The 17,855-nt window shown below is 38.9% G+C and overlaps 3 protein-coding genes across 3 annotated transcripts in view; all 3 read left to right on the forward strand.

Annotated features, from left to right (window-relative positions):
- LOC124170029 overlaps positions 1-17,855 on the forward strand; it is a 513,527-nt gene that overhangs the window by 53,871 nt on the left and 441,801 nt on the right. The window lies entirely within an intron of this gene.
- The window catches only part of LOC124170082, a 73,992-nt gene that overhangs the window by 23,590 nt on the left and 32,547 nt on the right, over positions 1-17,855 (forward strand). Inside the window, exons 6-7 of the mRNA XM_046548776.1 lie at positions 396-846; positions 13,224-13,698. Coding sequence (XP_046404732.1) covers positions 396-846; positions 13,224-13,698 — 926 coding nt within the window. The remainder of the gene's footprint in view (positions 1-395; positions 847-13,223; positions 13,699-17,855) is intronic.
- On the forward strand, positions 4,569-8,776 carry LOC124170087. The gene is made up of 4 exons (XM_046548780.1): positions 4,569-5,410; positions 5,530-5,721; positions 5,809-5,872; positions 8,392-8,776. The coding sequence occupies exons 1-4, from the start codon at positions 5,200-5,202 to the stop codon at positions 8,645-8,647; spliced, it is 723 nt and encodes a 240-aa protein (XP_046404736.1). The 5' UTR covers positions 4,569-5,199; the 3' UTR covers positions 8,648-8,776.

Here is a 17,855-nt window from a genome sequence, read left to right on the forward strand (position 1 = left end):
CGCATTAAATGCACAATAGAAATTTACAGATGCGCATATAATATTAATTTAAGGTACGAACACAATGTGATTTTAGGGTGCTTTTCCAATTAACATTTCATGCTTTTATCATTGTATATTAAAAGGGACTTTGATATGCAGTTTTGCCACTAGTGTTTTGCTGTAACTTTCTTGATAATATGAACTTCATCGGATTTTGTTGATAATATGAACTTCATCGGATTTGTCTCTCATATTTAGTCGTGAAATAATGATTATATAGTCTATTTTTTTAAATTTGATCCTTCTATGTAAATTTTTATTGCACAAATTTGTTATTTTGTAAAGAAAATTCATGCCAAACGTTAACATGAATTGTCATGATGCAAAAGTAAGTTTTATTTCATTCTTCCTAGGTGATTCTATCGATATGGGTACTGAATACATTGGCAGCATTCTAGAGGAAGCTCTGAAGACAACTTCGTGCCTTCTTGGGCCTGAAACTGACCCACGAAACATTTACCAAGATGATGGTGACGAGAAGTGTTCCATGTTTCGCATTGAATATTTGGATGAAGAGAAGCTTACAGATACGAATGACTTGAAATCCATTTGTGATATAAATGATCTTGTTTACATAAATCGCTTATTGCTCCATCTGAGGTGGTCGCTGGACAAGTTCATTGAAGACTACGTTCGGGCGAGCAAGAGGGAAGAAGTGAGTGCGGAACATGACCAAGATATCTGTGCCTGGTACTTTGTTTACGAAGATTGCAACGTCTTCGAAGAAGAGGATGCGAAGGCTTTTGGAACCAGTCTCACCGAATTGGATGATATCCCATATGCTGACGGTGCAAAAGGAGTCACGTAAGTATCCACTAATTAATAGAATACAGTGGAACTTGGTTAGTACGTTCCTCCTTAGTACGTTTTCCTCCTTAGTACGACGATTTCTCTCGGTCCCGGTACCATCGGAACAAAATACAGGCAAAAGTATTTGGTTAGTACGTTTGGAAAAATTCCGCTTTCCTGGTTAGTACGTCCAATTGCTAGCCGTGACGCAACCCGCAATTCGTTCTCCAGTATCTTCTTAAGGATAGTAAAGCTCCGAATTCATGATTTGCTTTATTATTACTAGCCATTAACATTCTTGCATTCATTCTACATATCCTTCTTCAACCGTGATTTATGCAAATGTATTTCTCAATTCTTATGAGGTGATGAATTTATCAGGAATGTCTGACTATGCACAACTGCAGCCAATGAGAAGCCCCAATTTTCCCCACCCCGAGCTCCTCACCTTCTGTTGCCTCTGGGTTCCCACTGCGCACAAATTTCACGAGTGGGCAATTGTTGCTATTGCACGAGTTATCATGATGAAGAATTGAGCCTTATCCAATTCCCACTTTATCTAAATCAGTACTGCTAGACGTCAATGCTACGGAGTACGTGCGTATTAGACTACTGCTGCGGGAGCAGACGATGTTCTGGATCTCCACGCGAAGCTTAGCTTAAAAAACTTGATCTCGGCATGAAAGCAGACGACATCAAAACAAATTTTTAAAGTAAATTTCAACTGTACAATATAAAATATTCTTGTAATTACGTCGCAATCTAATAATCTTGGGTGTTATTATTCGATATATCTATCGATATAACCATCGTTATGGTTTTATTCCAGAAGCGAATGTGTACGGCTGTTGCCGTAATTTAAGGTTAATATAATTTTGTCCAATTTTTATGATGTTTAAAAACAACCCGTTGACATACTCAGGGTAGTTGTTATATTCTCCGAGTATGCTGTGAAAAAAAAGAATGACTTAGCTTTACTTGTCCTCTTTCTATAAATACATATAGCATAAATCACGGGAGAAAGATGCCGATTTCATGTAATTGTCTTTGGAAAATATATGATACATTGTGATTTTTATTCACATGGTGTTGTGTTTTAAATTTGCGCCCATTTTCTTTATTTTAAAGGTGAAAAGAGTTCAGGAAGACGATCCGATGAGAACTACCGATAGTAATTGTAATTATGACGACTTTTCCACAGATTGCAATTACCCTGACTGCTATTTTTTACTTTCCTCGTTAGCACGTTTTCCTGGTTAGTACGTTCATTTTTTGTGGTCCCTTCAGAAACGTACTAAACAAGTTCCACTGTATATTAATACTAGTGATGGGTCGAATCCAAAATTTTATAGATTCCGATCCCGATTCCGATTCTACCAATACCTATTCCATCGATTCTGATGCCATAGGCTCCAAGAAAAATATGACTTAATTCCAGGCAACAAGAAAACCACTTTTAAAGATATCACTCTGTAAAAGAGTCAGTTGACAAAAGCATCTTTCATATCATCACTATGTAATTAAAATACAATAGCTGAATTTCAAAACAGAACATACCTGAAAAGTGGTGTTACATGATAGGTATTACTTTAGAATATTGGCACTCATAATATGACGACATGTACCACAATCATGATTGTGCTACAGATGAATAAAGATTTATTATTATTTTTATTATGTCGACCATATATATGTATCCAAATTACAAGGGAGAGCCCTGAGTACATAAATGTTCATAGCTGTTATAAAGATTACATACTACGTATATGAATCATCTACCTAATATTTGGCCCTTTCAAATTCTCAAGCAGAAAAACCAATTATTCTACATGCTCAGCCAGCAGGTTTTGACGTCTTCATGTTTCAGTATTACTGCCATCAGAAAATTGCCTTTTGCTACACACTTGTATGATTGGTAGAGGTCCGTGAATTTCGCGAGACGCGATATCGCGAAATAACACGAAATAACGCAATATCGGTAATTAAAAATGAAATCCATTGTTTAACGCTGCTGACGTTCATTTGCTCTATCTCATAACGATTCCAAGGTCAATTGGCTCGTTTAGTCTCGCGCATAACGCATCCGCGTAATATCGCGCACTGTAGTGATTTCTCCGCCAGAATTTTCCGTTAAATTTATCGCAGCCTCTCTCTTTGATTCCCATGTATCAATCCTTAAATATTTAGAATGAGGCGCTTTCTCACCCGAAGAATTAGATATTATGAATTAAAATTGTGCGGAAAGAAATTTAACGCGGCCGCGGAAGAGCGGAAATACAAGCTCACGCGCCCGATACGCACCCATGCCGAGCAGTAATTCCGGCGACTCACCGCGACGCATTAGACGGCGTTATTGGATAACTTGTAGCAGGAAAACCTTGAGTGTGGGTCTAATGTAACAATTTCGTTGACTTAAACACGGCCGCTGGCTGGGACCGGGCCGCCGTTCACGGCACGGCCCACAGCGTGGCAGAGAGTCGTCTCGTCTGAAAGCGGCCTGAATTTCACGGCGTCGTGACGTGAACGGCGGGCGGCGAAAATTCGTTTCGTAAGAAAGCGGCCGCAATGTAGCACTGACTGTATTTCACGCCTTAGACGACGCACCGCCGGGCCGGATTGAAATGGGCGCCGTGGTGACCACGGCGGCCGTCAACGGCGCCGTGCCGTCAGCTGCCCGATTCGATTCGTTTAAAGACATCCATAGACACGTATGGTTACTTGAAAGCTTGAAGCGCTAGCAGTTGGGAGAAGGGAAGGAAGGAACAGAAAGGATAGGAGGAGATGGGGCTCTCCTTATTAGCAGACGGATCGTCGAATATTAGGCTCTCCACTGAGTTTAAATGCAAAAAAAAAAATCATTTCAACCTTGGCCAAATCTTAATTTCTAATTCTTCAGGTGAGAAAGCGTCTCATTCTAGATGTTGCAGGATCGATTAATGGGAAATAATTTTTCAATCTTCTTTGAATCCGATTACGTTTTGTTATGTGTGCTTCTTTCACTGCCTTTCCTGACCAATTGACAACAGCTGTAATCAAAACTAAGCGATTTTGTTGTATCGGGCCTATAAACATGGGAAAATTGTTGCATTAAAATAACACCGCCAAGATTTTCTATAACACCGAAATCACATGGTTTTAAAACGAATTTTAGCAAAAAATAAAACCACTTTCACGGACCTCTAATGATTGGGCAAGTACTTTCCTACCAAAATTGCCAGATTATGGAGACTTTGGAATTTTTATCATAAATTATATCAACGATTTTTTTGGATCTTGAATCTTCTTGGAATTCAAGTAGACAAAGCGAATTAACTAAAGAACTAAACTTAAGTTTTGTAGATCTAAAAAAACTCTATACTTCTCACTTCATTTAATCAACCTTAAAATCTCTTCCTTTTTTTAAGTTCAAGAAAGAAACTAAACGCTACAAATGAATGTCACATCAGACGGACGCAGTAATAAAAAAGGCTAAAAGAGCCTTGTGGTGTGAAAACTCCCCCTACTGTGCGACTCACCTCGGCGAAGTTGGAAAGGGAAAAAGGGTATCGGTTGTTGCCTTTCACGGAAACAGTTCATTTTTCTCCCTCTTAAGGAGGAACCTGCGCTTCGAAGTACTCTTTTCATATGATAAAAATTTTATGTTTTAATGAGTTGATTCTGGTTTAAAATGCTTTTTTATAATTATTTAGTACTATTAAAAAGAAATTATGGTAAGATATCGTTGTAAACTTGCAAAAAGAAACTTAAACACTCATAATGTAAACTAAAGGTTATATTGACCTCAGCAGCAGCAGTTATTACTTTAGCATTTTAATTCAAGAATAATTAATGAATTGATGATAAAGAAAAAATATTTTCTGGTGAAAAATATCTCAAAATGTGAATATAAGGTTTAATTTAGCGATATAATGCGATGAAAATTTAAGGCATAAATGCTTGGCAACATTGAAATTGGTAAACAGTTGACTGTGACATAGCAACGCGCCCTGTGGTATCTTGCTAAGCTTGATTAAACGTGGTGTATATCATCTTCGTGTGTTGAGGTTTTCAAGAGCGTTTCTTTATGCATAAGTTATTGCGTCCATCATTTTTATTTTTTCACCCTTCATTTCAACCATTTGTTCGTGATCTCACTCATCCATACATCCCTTCACATTTTTCACTATCGCTCATCTTTGCCATCATCATTTTGTCAACGATAGAATCCATTCTACGCAATGGATAATCTCCAAGCTCGTTACGAGGGCAGATTTGCTAAAGCAAAGAAAGCCAAACGATTTGAAAACCTGAAGATTTGCTCGGCGCGGGAGAAGTCAGAAGTTTCCGGTGTCAACAACATCATAGTTAGGAAGCAGAATTGTTGATGTGATGTTCCTCGCGCAGCAACTGATTTGCTCGGGCTGTGATAATGTTTTATCACTCCTGGATATATTGTCGGAGAGTGTAATTGGTCTTGCCAGCAAATGGCCAATCAGTTGCAGGCAATGTGATATTGATAAATATGTTTGTACCTCAAAAAGTACTACCAATCCAGAGACTAATCACATGTCCTATAGCATCAATATAAAGGCTGCTTTAGGTAAGATAATGAAATATTTTGACTATGAAGGTGCTTTATTGTTTCCTTAAGCTGTATAAAATAGACAATTTCTATGATTTTAACTAATCCTTTTGTTTTAATATGCTGTTAATAATCAGGTATGCTTGATGCTTGCATTGGCCCTACTCATGCCAATGCCTTCCTTACCTGCCTTAATGTGCCTGCCGTAACCGAGTCGCTGTTAAAAAGAAGTGAAAGGATAGTTGGGCCTGCTATTGAAGATGTTGCGAACAAGAGCTGCATACTATCATCTACACTTGAAAAAACATTGGAGGCATCTATAACTCAAGGTATTCTTTGATATGATTATTTGAATGCCCATTTCTTTGGGTATTTATTTCATTCAATGTTTTAATAAGCTTTTCTTATTGTTCTAGAATCTCTGGAATCAAACGAACTGGCGTTACCTCTTGTTGGTGATGAATCATCAATCGAGGGAGAGTAAGTATAAACGAAAAATCATTTTTACTAGTATTGGTCTCCATTCTTGTTCTATATCGTAAAACATTGCCGAAAGTGTGGTAAATTTGCTGAGAGTTAAGCAGTGGATAAACATTTTGCACACTACACACAAACTTCTTTCACTGCGCATTGTACCAATAAGATGTAACCATAATAATAATAATAATAATAGATGCATTTATTCAGGTGAGGTTGAGGCTAGTCCCCTCTTCCATCTAAACCTTGAATATGAATGGCATAAATAGGTCTATGATAAGGTGAGGTATAGGTGTGAAACTTCTAACTTCATTAGAAGCACTTAATATTATAAGAAATTAAGTAAAGTACTTCTCACAATGACTATTTTTTGGAGTAAAAAAATAACTGCCATTGAATATTTCATTTTGAAGACATTGCATTTTGTTAGAATTGTTGTTATAACCTTGTGTTAATTGGGGAATCAGATTCCTTACCAATCTTATCTGAAGTGACATAAGGATATGTGGCCAGGCTGTTAATGAGTTTCATGTATGGTTTATTGTGGATTGGGAACAGTAATACAGTGGAACTTGGTTAGTACGTTTCTGAAGGGACCACGAAAAATGAACGTACTAACCAGGAAAACATACTAACGAGGAAAGAAAATAATAGCAGTCGGGGTTATTGCAATCAGTGAAAAAGTCGTCATAATTACAATTACTATCGGTAGTTCTCATAGGATCGCCTTCCTGAACTCTTTTCACATTTAAAATAAAGAAAATGGGTGCTACATTGAAAAACAATACCATGTGAATAAAAATCGCAATTTTTCATAGATTTCCCGAAGACGACTCCATGATTACGGCGTCTATCTCCCGTGATTTATCCTGTATGTATTTACAGAACGAGGACGAGTGAAGCCCAGACAAGCGAAGACAAGTCATTTTTCTTTCTCACAGCGTACTCGGATAATATAAAAACAACCCGGAGTAAGTCAACTGGTTCTTTAAGCATCATAAAAATTGGGCAAAATTATATTGACTTTAAAATTATGACAACAGCCGTAGGCATTTGCTTCTGGAATATCATATCGATTGTAAAATTGATCGATATATCGACTGATGACACGCAAGATTATTAGATTACGACGTAATTACAAGAAAATTTTATATTAAACAGTTGAAATTTACTTTCAAAATTTGTCTAATGTCGTCTGCTTTCGTTCCGAGATCAAGTATTTGTAAGCTAAGCTTCGCGTGGAGATCCAGAGGATCGTCTGCTCCCGCAACAGTAGTCAAGTAAATACGCACGACGTCGAGTTTATGGAGCAGTACTGCTTTAGATAATGTGGGAATTGTCTAATACCGTTAAGACTCATTTCTTCATCATGATAACTCGTGCAATAGCCCACTCACGAACTTTGTGCGCAGCAGTGGGCACTCCCAAGCGCCCAAGCGCTCCAAAGGCAACAGAAGGTGAGGAGCTCGGGGTGGGGAAAATTGGGGCTTCTTATTGGCTGTAGTTTTTCATAGTTAGAAATTCCCGAAAAATGGCCGCATTTTATTATTCAGCACGTCACAAGAATTCAGAAATGCGTTTGGATAAATTATGGTAGAAGAAAGAGATGTGGAATGAATGGAAGAATGTAAATGGCTAATACTAATAAATTAAATCATGAATTCAGACGTTTGCGACCCTTAAGAAGACACTAGAGAACGAATTGCGGGTTGCGTCACGGCAAGCAATTGAGCGTACTAACCAGGAAAGCGCAATTTTTTCAAACGTACTAACCAAATTCTTTTACCTGTATTTTGTTCGGATGGTACCGGGACCGGGGGAAATCGTCGTACTAAGGAGGAAAACGTACTAAGGAGGAACGTACTAACCAAGTTCCACTGTATTTACAATGTCACTTACGCTGATGACACCAATTTTTTTATTTCATCCCCAAATGCTAAATTATTAATTACTGAGGCACAAGTGTTGATTTATAACATTTCTTAGTTGTCATCAATCAACTCTCTGACATTAAATTGAAAATAAACGCCTTTGATGGAGACCTGAATATGTATAATATTAGAGGACAGCCGTATGAAAGCAACTTTGATGAAGTTTTTGGGTTACAGCATGGGGATATGCAGCACAATAGAAAATAGGATATTCGTGTATCCAAGCTAACTTCTAAGTTGCTCTGGTCAGAATTTTTTTTATTTTTGCAATCCTTGTAGACACCAGTTTACATTACCAAAAATCCTCACAATACTCCATGCATATATCTTAAATGTGGCATTTTACATATTATATGCACATGAACCATGACCTAACGGCATTGACTCTTAATAGCCCTTTGGCCTTGGCATTGGATTGTATATTAAATTTCCGACTGCCATTACAACTATTGAATGCTATCAGTTATTTAAAAGATGTACGTAGCATGTTTAATACCTTGACTTGTCCTATATTTGTTGGCGCAAATTGCCTGGCAAGTGTTATCATTATTATTGCATTCATTACTATTAAGCCTTTCTTTTTTTTTACAGAGGAGCAAGTAATGTGGTATCCCCTGTCCTTGAAACCTCGATAGCTGCGTCCTATGATATGGGATGGCAAAGGAGAGGGAGTGGGAGAAGTAATTCCAGCCTCCCTGGACATGGATGTCTCATTGGCATCCATTCAAAAAATGTTCTATCTTTTGGAATGCAGCTTGCAAGGCTTGCTCATACTCTAATGTCGACCACGACTGTCGCAGGAATTGGTCTGGCAGTGCCAAGGCAGTGGAGGTGGATTTGGCAGTAGAGCTTTTGACCACCAGCACTCCTCTGAAGGCAGCTCAAGTAAAGGTGGGAACCATTGCCTGCGATGAAGATTCTTCCACCACAGCCAAAATTAGGAGGGATGTAGGAAATGTGGAAAAGGTGTCCGATATCAACCATGCGAAAAAGAATTTGGGGAATGCATTGTATGGTTTGAGGATGTCACACAAGCAGTTGACTCCAACTGTTATAAAGTGTTTGCAGAGGTGCTTTGGTTATGCACTACAACAAAATAAGGGAAATCCAGAAAGCCTCAGGAAAGCTACTTTGAATGTTCTCCCTCACTCCTTTGACTCTCATGTGGTGTGGCTTTGTTAAAGACCCAGTAGCATATTACCATCGAGGACTTCCCAGGGGATTAGGTTTGGAGGGTGAAACTTTGCGTGCAAGCCTCAACAAAGTTTTTGAGAAATTTGGAAAAATTGCCAATAGTTTGGCTCCTTGTGGCTCTACACAAGGCAATGAAAGCTTCAATGCTATTGTAGCCAGCAAAGCCCCTAAATCCAGGCATTATGGCTCTTCCGAATCTAATGATTACAGAGTCGCAGCAGCAGTTTGCCATAAGAATGTTTGTGTCGGGTATGTGGCAGATGTGAAGAAGTCCCTGATGTTATCTCCAGGGTCCAACACAGATAAGCACAGGCAGTGGCTGGCTAGAAAGCAAATGGGTGTCATGGGGAAGAGGAAGAGTTTGGGCTTCAAGTGAAGGAGACTTTTCAAAAGTCTAAAGAAGGGAGCAATGGTGAAGAGTCAGGAAGGGGAGACATGTCGGAGTGGGATGGGATTGGATGGTGATGCCACTCTCATTTCACCTCAAGTGCTTGTTCTGGTCACAAGCGAATATTCTCTTATAATATTTGATGTGGAAACCGCAGACCCGAGTAATTCATCAGAAATTATTCAGGTTGGTGCTGTGGGAGAATCAGAATTCTCTGTATACCTTCAGGGCGTATTCCTGAGCAAGTGAGTGAATTGACTGGGCTAAGTGTGAGGGATGGGGAAATGTGGCGTGGAGGAAAGAAGCTTAGGCACCACAGTGCTGTTGAGGGGCTGAAGGGCTTCATTCAATTCTTTATTGGTCAGTTTGTCTGTGCTCCAGGATATGGGGATATCCCAATATATGATTGGAAGGATTGCAGATGTAGGACTCAACTTTGGGTGCTTAAGAGAAGTTTATAGGGCAAGTGGTGAGGAAGGTGTCAAAGATTTAATTCTTAAAAAAAAAGTCACAAAAAGTGTCATGATTGTAAATAAATGGCAAGCTATTATGAAAAAATGTTCTGAATAAAAATTTAAGAGAATATTTTATGGTTTATTCCTTTGGAGAAAATTCCTTTGAAAATGTTCGTGTTGCTCAACCTGCTGTCACAACACCAAATGGTTAGTTGTATCCTGTATTTCAACATTTGAATGTACAATATTGCTGTCTTGACCTTGGAGCAAATTCAGGTAATTAGTACATATATTGTAAGAAGGTATAAAGTAAATATTCATTAGGTTGCAATTTCTATAACTTTTCCTTTAAGATAGCCCCATGCCATAGTGTACTTGATAATTTTTCATATAAATTTGGTACTCCACATTTCTTGGGTGATTGGTGGTGTAATGCTCAATTATAGCTCAGTTTTAATGTTTAGCCTCAAAGATAACTATATAGTAAAGGATCAATTGTTGAATAATATGTATGTGTCAGTTTAATAGTGTTTTACACGTATCACTAAGGTCTTGTTGGGATATGCATTTCTTAATATTGGCCTAGATATTCATGGGTGTGCGACATAACGTGAACTTAGGAGGGCGTTTACTGACAGAGATAAGAAGCAAATTGTAGGTAAATCTCATCTAGTGAATGAGAATTATAACAAAATGGAAGTTCGCCCTTGATAATCGTCCGTAGAATTGATTTCCAGTACGTTAAAATAATTGCAATACATTGTTACCATATAGTTCATAACTTAAGGTGGTTAGTAGTCCATTCATTGAATACTACACCGTATCTACTGAAATAGGGATGTCATAGCTTTTTTCTACTAGGCTTGCGTACGTTTCATTGTTTTCGCATTCCAAAAAAACTATTTTCATGAGCCAGATAACATATTTAAGCTACTGTATGATTTGCCATTCCATATCATCAAAAATTTTACAATTACGGAATAATTAATGTCTTTGGCTTCAGTGCATCATTAACCCTTATAGTGCCAGCCGGCCGATCTATCGGCCCGAGGGGTATGTGCGAAGAATGCCACGGGCTGATCTATCGGCCGGGTGTATTAAAATTAATTTAAAAATTAAATGTTTTTCCCAAGTTGCACAGAAGAGATAACAACATAGGTGAACTTTTTAATCAATGACGTAAGTATTAGAAGTTTAAATTTAAAAAATAGCTCCAACACATTCAATATTCATATTAGAATTTTTATAAATTTTTAAGTAAAATCGTGCAAATTCATCAAATAAGCCCTGGCATTCTTCGCATATACAAGGTAAAAAAGGCTGGCACAAAAAGGGTTGAAAGAACGTTTCGAGATGAACTGAATATTCGTTTAATGAATTCGTAAAAAAAAAATTGCTCAGAAAAATCCAACGAACTGGAATTACGCAGCAGCCGACAGGTGCGATATCGCTCTTCATATTTTACCTCCGTATACTTTGCAATGTTGCCACTACCTCTGCAGCATAATGGCAGCTCACTCTGCAGAAAACCGGAAGTATCTTCTTTGAACTTAAATACCGGCGCTAACATATCGGTAACCCCTTCTAAAAAAAATATATATTGGGCATCGATGTCTATTCTGTGCTGTGCTAGTTTTTCAACGATATATTTCGGGCCAAATTTGAGATAAAAAATGTTTTATAAGGGAAGGTCATCATTCTCCCATAAAGACAATGTATTTCTAGATGAAAATCTATCATTTTCAAATCCATTAATCTTTTTTAAATGGCCGATGACATATTAATATTTTTTCATCATTCGATAGAAAAAATAATGAGCAACAAAATATGTAAAAATAAGGGGAGGTTTTCAAGCATGCTGGAAATGATGGTTCCTCCTTAAGCATGCTGACGTAATCTCTTCACTTTACTTCAATACCCAGGGCATATTTCTTATGCGAGGGATAGTTCCGAAAAATATCCAATCTTCAGTATTTTTACTCAAGTAATGGGCTAAATGTTCAAGTCGATCTAAACATAATCCTTTTTAACATCCTCAGTTTAGTGTTTTAAGTCAATGAAGACGATTATCCATGCTTTAAATGACGATTTTCAAGAATAATGTTTTAAAAAACTTGAAAAATCAGCCTCAGTTGCCAAGCCTAGAGTTCCACGGCGTGCAGCTGAGCTTTGATGCGCGATTGAAAAATCGCTCTTATTTCCTTCGTCGCTGACTTTTTTTTCCCAGATTTCTAATTAGTACTCTTTAGAAATCCCTACTTTATATTGTGGTTAAAATTTTCCGAGTTATATTTTTCATAAACGAAAGATAATGTCTACTTTATGTCAAATTTCACGTGAAAAACGGGTCGGCCATTTTGCATCGTAAAACCAGACAGATGAGAGTCAAAATCTTCAAAAGTCATTGAAAGTATAGGCACAGCACCAGATCAAAGGAATATTGCGTTTATTCCATAAAACTCATACCAACGCAAAACCACTTGGATAAATTCAAAGATTTTTTGAGGAAAAATGATATCTCGCGTGGCATTGAAAAATTGCTCATGTTTGGGCTTCTGTATCTCACTAAAGGTTCGTATACTATGTGTAAAATGGCATATAAATCTATATCTGGTAATGATTTATGATTATTTACACTAGGTTTCTAGCCTCTATCCCCAAAAATGTCATTTTGGACTTTATTCCAGCTTTTTCCGATTTCGGACCAGTGTGCACCGGGTAGAAAGACAATCGTCCGCCACGGCTGGCGTAAAGGTATTCGGCGCCCACGTCGACAACTATAGTGTATTCAGCAAGCTGAAACTACCAGGTCAAGGCATTAAAATGACTTGTCGGCTTTAAAAACTGCATTATTACATGAGTTTCATGATAGCGCTTCCTGTCGGCAGATTGCTGGACCTACTAGCCTCGATAGCTCTGTAACCTTAATTACTCGACTCGACATTCGTAATGCTACTCGAAACGCTCGAGTCGAGTACCAACTACTTGATCGACTCGAATTTTCGAGTACTCGTACATCCCTAGGAGATATGTGTTTTGTCATTACGATTACGTGGTGTGAAAATTCATGACTGTTGGAAACGCGGTCGTATATTTTGTTGTTTAAAGTACTACTGGAATCGGAATCGATTTTTCACCTTGGCAAGTACTCGTTTTCGATTCCGGTTCTTGGTCGAGAATTGAGGAATCAAAGAATCGAGGAATCGAACCGACCCATCACTAATTAATACTAATTAATTAAGCTTAGAAAATGAGTCCAGTCACAATCAAATAAGTTCCAAGTCAAAGGTATTCAATATAATGCTTTAGATGATACATCCAAAGCGCTTATTACACATGTAAAATTGTTAAGAATTGTTTACCAAAAAAATACTACTTGCTTCCAGGGAGTGCAATGCTGCCGTGGAGATTTTCCTGAATAAGTTTCTGCGGCAGATCCGCTCTACCAATGACAATAGCTCACTCCAGCATGGCAACGCAGGGATTATGCTTCAAAAGCTTAGAGATCGTGCGCTCTGGATGGAACAGGAAAGGATGAAATCCTTAGCTGATATTAAAAGAGAGAACTTACCTGCATTGAAGAGTAGACTCATTGCTGCTTACGGTGCTGACAGCCCCGGGGCCTGCAGTTGGAGAAGGAGACTCCTGATGCCCACGGACGCTCTCCTCTTCAGGATCGAAAGGGAAGCGTTGACGAAAATAATTTCCTCTCCAGAAAGCAATGTACTCGAGAATATGGACCGGGTGGCTGTGCCCAATGAGGAATACGTGATGTGGAATCTTGAGGATGATGTATTGGAAGATGCTATCACCAGTTTCAGCAAAAGCAAAATACCGAAACCTCGTGCTCAGAGAAAAGATGTAAGTAAATGCTTACTGCTGTCACCATGCCTACATCTGCGTTTTCCTACATTTTATGGCTAATTTTAGCCATTCGTTACAATTTTTAGAGTGAAGTTTACCAATGAATTTTCTATTTGGATACATCATGAATGCTCCTTCATATTTGTGTGACTAATCGTATTTTAACCCTTACATGCTCAAGGTGCCGATATATCCATGTAATAAAGTTTGTTGATAATACTTTTAGTTTAACTTTTACACTGAGGATCATAAGAATTTTTATCACTTGTGATTAAGTGGATGGTATTTCTTCTAGTATATTTATTGTCAGACATTGTTACGGTCCCGGTGCATTCCAATTTATGTAACACCGCCCATCCTCATTTTCTCCTCTCTCTCTCTCTCTCTGTTTACTCTGTGGAGTGAGAGAGTGTAAATGGGTTGTAATTAGAGATGGGTCAAAAAGAACCGAACTGCCAAAACGAACTGTTCACTGAAATGAACCGGTTCGAAAATGAACCGTTCTCTAAAACACCCTGTTCACTGTTCATGTCGGCACTGCACAATTGCGGCGTACTCGGTATAGTAGGTATGATCATCAAGAGGCATTTTGAACTGCAGCTTACTCGAGCAAGTGCGTTGTGGGTACAACAGATGGCGGTTACGAGGGAGGCCATCCAAGGCCGCCGAAGTGCGTCGTTTACGATCGAGCCCCTCCCCTTCTTTCCCTACCATTCCCCTCCGTCGACGAAAACGAACGGGACTGAACAGTTCGTTCTAACTAATATTTTAACTGATATTTAAAATATCAGTTCTTTCGAACCGTTCGAAATATTAGATCAAATATTAGTTTCCTCGGGGCGTTCAGTTGGGATATCGCGTTCATTTTGATTTCGTATTTTGAACATTTGTGGATGCATCTCCAAAAATGTTGTTTAAAACGCGATTCATGAACTTAAGAAACAATTAAAGTCTTTGGACTTGGTTTTTTCAAAAAGTCTCAAAAGTCAAAGTTTCTTATAAAAGGAGCATTTTAAAACTTTTCCCGTGCTAGATATGCGAATAACATCTGGCACTGACTTGATATGTGAATATTAATTCTGGCTTATTCTAAAGTGGACAGCAGATATTTTCTTGCGCGTGGATAACCCAGTAAAGGCTCGGGGCAGAACTTGCTCGAAATTACCACAACACTCTCCACAAACCTTATGATACCACACCAAGCTTTCATGCACACTAAACGCATGATAAACAATATTTTCTACCGAATGACCCTACCTGTTCATTATGAACCGATACTTTGAACTGTTCTTTTTACTGAACAGGGTCAAAGTGAACGGTTCATAAAAATGAACAGGTTAACCCACCTCTAGTTGTAATAGTGAATTGAGCCTCCGATGGCCTTATCCAATTCCTACTTGTTTGACAGCAAAGTACCCATTTGTGTTATGAGTGGTCCCATTATTTCCCCTTCCCCTCATTTCAACAGTAATAACGACTCTTTCGCCTTGGCACAAAAATAAAAACCGCAAGTGAACCGAGAAAAGAGCTCTCTCGAAAATAATTTGAAAGTGCTCAAGAGTGGAGTGGAGAAGAGACAGGCCCACAGACGAAAACAATCAGCCATTTCAAGAGGGGAAAAGAAGAGAGGAAAGCCGGATATACTACTATGCCTAGGTCTCGGAGTGGTTGAAATGAAAGTTAGCAGATAGCAAATATTTAACGAGTTTCGGCTCACAAAGGCGTCATCTGGTGTAAGAAACTGTAATGCATGAGAAAATTACCTACTTATGTTTAAGAAAGGGGGGGGAGAGAGGATTTGCCAAGTTTGGGGAAGAATTTATACACCGACGTACAGTTTGGAGACGGTGAGAAAACACGCAACTAAAATGATAAAATAGATCCCGGGAAAATCCAGGGATATAAGAAGGTTTTCATTATTAAATCTAGAGGAATGACTTTGGAGAAGAAACCACCGAGATGGTAAGGACAAAGGGTGGAGGGGGATTGAAAGGGTAGGTGGAGAGAGAGGCCGCATGCCAATAGAAACGGTGGAGAGAAGTTCCCGAAAGAGTGACTGAGGAAGGAGTGAGGATAGGATAAGCAGGTGTATGCGGAAGGAATCGAAGGTGGAAGAAAATATTCTACGCAATACGGAGGAAGTGGTTGGGTTGACTAAAATACCGTATTTGCACAAATCTAAGACAAGGTTTTTTTCCCTCGCAACTCCTGCGGAAAAGAGGGTTCGCTTTAGAATGGATGCAAAATTTTTTACGTCAAGCGGGTTGCATTATTTGCATCGGAGAAATTATGGACACCTGAGGTTGCCACCTGATAGCAATGCGACGAAAAATCAACGTCAAAAATAGCTTAACAGTAATTTAGCATATTTAATTTTGCGTTCTGGTAAAAAAAAATCCATTTTTGGGCAGCAGGCAAGGATTCGGCGTGTGCCGATCAGTCGCTGGGTGCACTTCTGCCGTGTCCGCGAGATTGCCTGCTTTACCCTGGGTTCGGCTCAATTCAAGTTAAAGCTCAATCAACGCACAAAATGTTCGTGTGACTGGTTACAATTTACCTAAATTGTAGCGTTAAAGCCTCGATGCCATCGCAGAATAAACTGCTACAAAGTCGTTGCATTTTTCTCAGAGCAACAGTAAGAAGGCAACATGATTTGCCTCGATGATTAGAGAAATCGATTTACGAGAATGGGGGGTCCTCTTAGAATCGTGTTCGTCTGAGATTCGTGCAAATACGGTACCCTGTAGAGGTGTAAGTCAGTTGGTGCCTCAAGGGTTCTAGGGATAGCCAGACCACAGATTTGCCGTCGAGTTGATGTCCCTTTGCAGGGATGACTTTTTTGGACCAGATCGGAACATGAATTTGATTGAACGATTGAATGAATTTGTTTACGCCTCCTTCCCTTCGTACGTTTCTTCTGTGTCATTGCTAGCTTCGTTAACGTTTGCTCCTAGCATATCTTTCTGTTTTTTCCGGTCTTGGATTCATCACTTTCATTTCTGTATCGTCAGAAGAGGACCTTCCATTTCAATCCAATAAGTTCTCTCACACATGCTCGTAGCTCAGTTCAAAGCCTTTCTCCACGTCCGTTGGATGGAAAAGGAAGAGTCATTGTTTGTTTTCCATTGATAAAAGGACAAATGTTAAGAAATGTGAGAGCATGATTGAATTTTGATACCAAAAATTTTATTTTTTGGTCTTTTTCTCATTTTAAGAAATTCACAAGAGTTTATGCTTCAACATTATATTCTGTGAGCCATTTTCTGGGTGTTTTGGAGGGGGTGACCTATCACCAGCACGCCAGAGGTACCTGCAATCCTAGATGAAGATGCCGTTTCCTGGATAAGAGAACATTTCAGAGATCGCGAGCAGAGATTAGTATTAGACAATGCGCTGTACTTTAGGAATGTAGTTTACCTAATTCAATGCAAGCACTGTCCCTCCTTTTACATAGGCAAATCCTCAACTCCCCTTAACCTTAGAATCAATAACCACAGGGCATCATGCACTTCCTCTGACTTTGCGTCCTTCCCGGTGGCGAAACATGCGGCCACTCATCAGCGTCAATTCAATGATTGCTACAATGTACATATCAGTTTTAGCCTCCCTTCCCCACCCCCCCCCCCCCACAGACCACCCACTCAAACTTAATTCCCTTGAATTAACTTACATAATTCAAAGCATTTCTTCCTCCTGGCCTAAATATCAACCGCTAATCCCTTAATTGCCTCAACCCACTTCTTTCCCCCCCCCCCTCTTTGGACCCTACCTCCCCTCTATTTCCCCTTCCCTCTGCTATCCTTTACCTACATTCTTTTACCTAACTCCGAGGAAGGTGGTAATGCCACCGAAAATTCAGCTAGTTTTGTGAGTTTTTTATCTTTGTGTGTTCTTATGTGTCTTACTACCCATCCTTTGGTTTTTTATGTTATTTACCTTGCCGAGGAACATTTCAAAGTCTATATACAATTGAAGTATTCCAAGAAGTTTAAACTCCTTGTTAATGGCTAGGATGGTTTCTTTTAAACATTACAATTTAACTCAATTTTTAAAAAATGTAGTTGAAAACTCAGTTAATCTTTTAATGTTTGTGACTCTACCACATGCATATATTGAACCAGGTACTCACGTGCACGAAATAGATGTGTGACATG

This window comes from Ischnura elegans, chromosome 13 (assembly GCF_921293095.1).
Source record: "Ischnura elegans chromosome 13, ioIscEleg1.1, whole genome shotgun sequence".
Lineage (NCBI taxonomy): Eukaryota > Metazoa > Arthropoda > Insecta > Odonata > Coenagrionidae > Ischnura > Ischnura elegans.

Excerpts from the sequence above, each read along its gene's own strand:
- LOC124170087 (XM_046548780.1), top strand. The coding sequence starts at position 5,200 with ATGTTCCTCGCGCAGCAACTGATTTGCTCGGGCTGTGATAATGTTTTA. Across the intron at positions 5,411-5,529 it reads CAATATAAAGGCTGCTTTAG|GTATGCTTGATGCTTGCATT; the intron begins GTAAGATAATGA and ends GTTAATAATCAG. Across the intron at positions 5,873-8,391 it reads GAATCATCAATCGAGGGAGA|AGGAGCAAGTAATGTGGTAT; the intron begins GTAAGTATAAAC and ends TTTTTTTTACAG.